Genomic DNA, 1375 nt, shown 5'->3' with positions numbered 1-1375 from the left:
CACAGGCTGGATAGAACGGCCTGGTGGGCTGCATCCGGCCCCACGGGCCACATTTTGCCCACCCTTGCTCTAGGGTGTCCAGTTGCAAGGCAGTTGTTTGGAGCTCTGTAAGAGGCCCCTTCCCCATTACTGGGAGGCAGCCCAGGGTCTGCTGGCCACCCCAGCCCCTTGAACAGACTTAATGGCAACAAGGGACCTCCCACCACAGGTACATACAGCAATTGGCAGGCCTGGGGCAGAAGTAAAGGGTCAAGTGACCCAGGGAGAGGCTCATAATCCCTGGTCTTGGCCCAGAAAGGGGCAGTCTTCCCATAGGATTTATAGGAGGCAGAGATCCAGGGAGCAGCTAGTCTGGATTGCCCGGGGAGAAAGGACTACGCGACGCAAAGGGCGGAAGAAACCCTGAATCACAAGCAACAAGAGCTAGTGCCTCAAACATTTGCACTGGTGCTACTGTGGGGTGAGATGAACCCCTACAGAGGAGCTGGTGTTTTGTGAGCTTTATGTTTTGGAAGTGAACGCTCGTGCTTTTGATTTGTGTTTAAGCGGGATAACCGAATATGGTTATAAGGGGAGGATTAGAGGCCACTGGGTGCTGCAGGGGCACCCAGCACAGAACACCCCAGGGCCTGAAGCACAGTGGGCTGTGTTGAGCAGAAACCCAAATGTTTTGGAGGAAGGACCGTTTCATGCCAGAGGACTGAATACCTGGCAGTAAACATTGATAGGGTGCAAGCCTGGACCCCATGAGACGCATGGCCAGGAGGCCATGGGGCAAGCTGGTGTCCACAAGCCTGGGGATCTGACACAGTGGAACCTGGGCAGAATGAACTCAGCTAGGTTAACATGTATCAAGACCAAGGGAGGCTTCAACCCCAACAACTGACTACCCCAAAACCCACTCCTGCCTCCTAGGGCAGCTTCATGAATTTTAACATCCAAGGGTGACAGGTGAGATAATGGTGTGGGCAAATCCTGGGAGGCCAGAGGCGGGTATGAGGTAGGACCAAGGTGGTGAGCCAGGCAGGAAACCTCATTACTGGAGTGGAAGGCATGTTACAGGCCTATTTCTAGCATCAAGTGGAAAAGCAATTTTTACAGTCATTACATTCGAGCAAAAATAGTGTTACCTAGTAAATACTCCACATCACTGACTAAAGGGGTCACCTCTTCGCAATAACGAAAGGAACAGGAACCAGAGCAGTTGGCTAGGACCTCATTCACCACCACCACAACCTGAAGAAATGGAGAAAATGTTTTACTCCAAACAGAAGAGGACCAAGGTTGTTAACAGAGTTCTGCAAAACCCTGGCAACTGAACGGGGAAGCCACCCCCTGGAACAGGGGCTGGCTTCCCGCATTAAGGACAACAAGA

The 1375-nt window shown here is 52.4% G+C and overlaps 1 protein-coding gene across 13 annotated transcripts in view; it reads right to left on the bottom strand.

The window, feature by feature from the left end:
* Positions 1 to 1375, bottom strand: part of PKHD1 (polycystic kidney and hepatic disease 1 (autosomal recessive)) — a 484191-nt gene that overhangs the window by 396996 nt on the left and 85820 nt on the right. For all 13 annotated transcript variants that reach the window (XM_019520930.1, XM_019520934.1, XM_019520940.1 and 10 more), the window contains one exon: positions 1131 to 1236. In XM_019520930.1, the coding sequence (XP_019376475.1) occupies positions 1131 to 1236 (106 nt within the window). The remainder of the gene's footprint in view (positions 1 to 1130; positions 1237 to 1375) is intronic.

The sequence above is a fragment of the Gavialis gangeticus genome, unplaced genomic scaffold (genome assembly GCF_001723915.1).
Source record: "Gavialis gangeticus isolate Ggan-Ray unplaced genomic scaffold, GavGan_comp1, whole genome shotgun sequence".
Taxonomy (NCBI): domain Eukaryota; kingdom Metazoa; phylum Chordata; order Crocodylia; family Gavialidae; genus Gavialis; species Gavialis gangeticus.
This window is presented reverse-complemented; position numbering and strand designations above follow the sequence as displayed.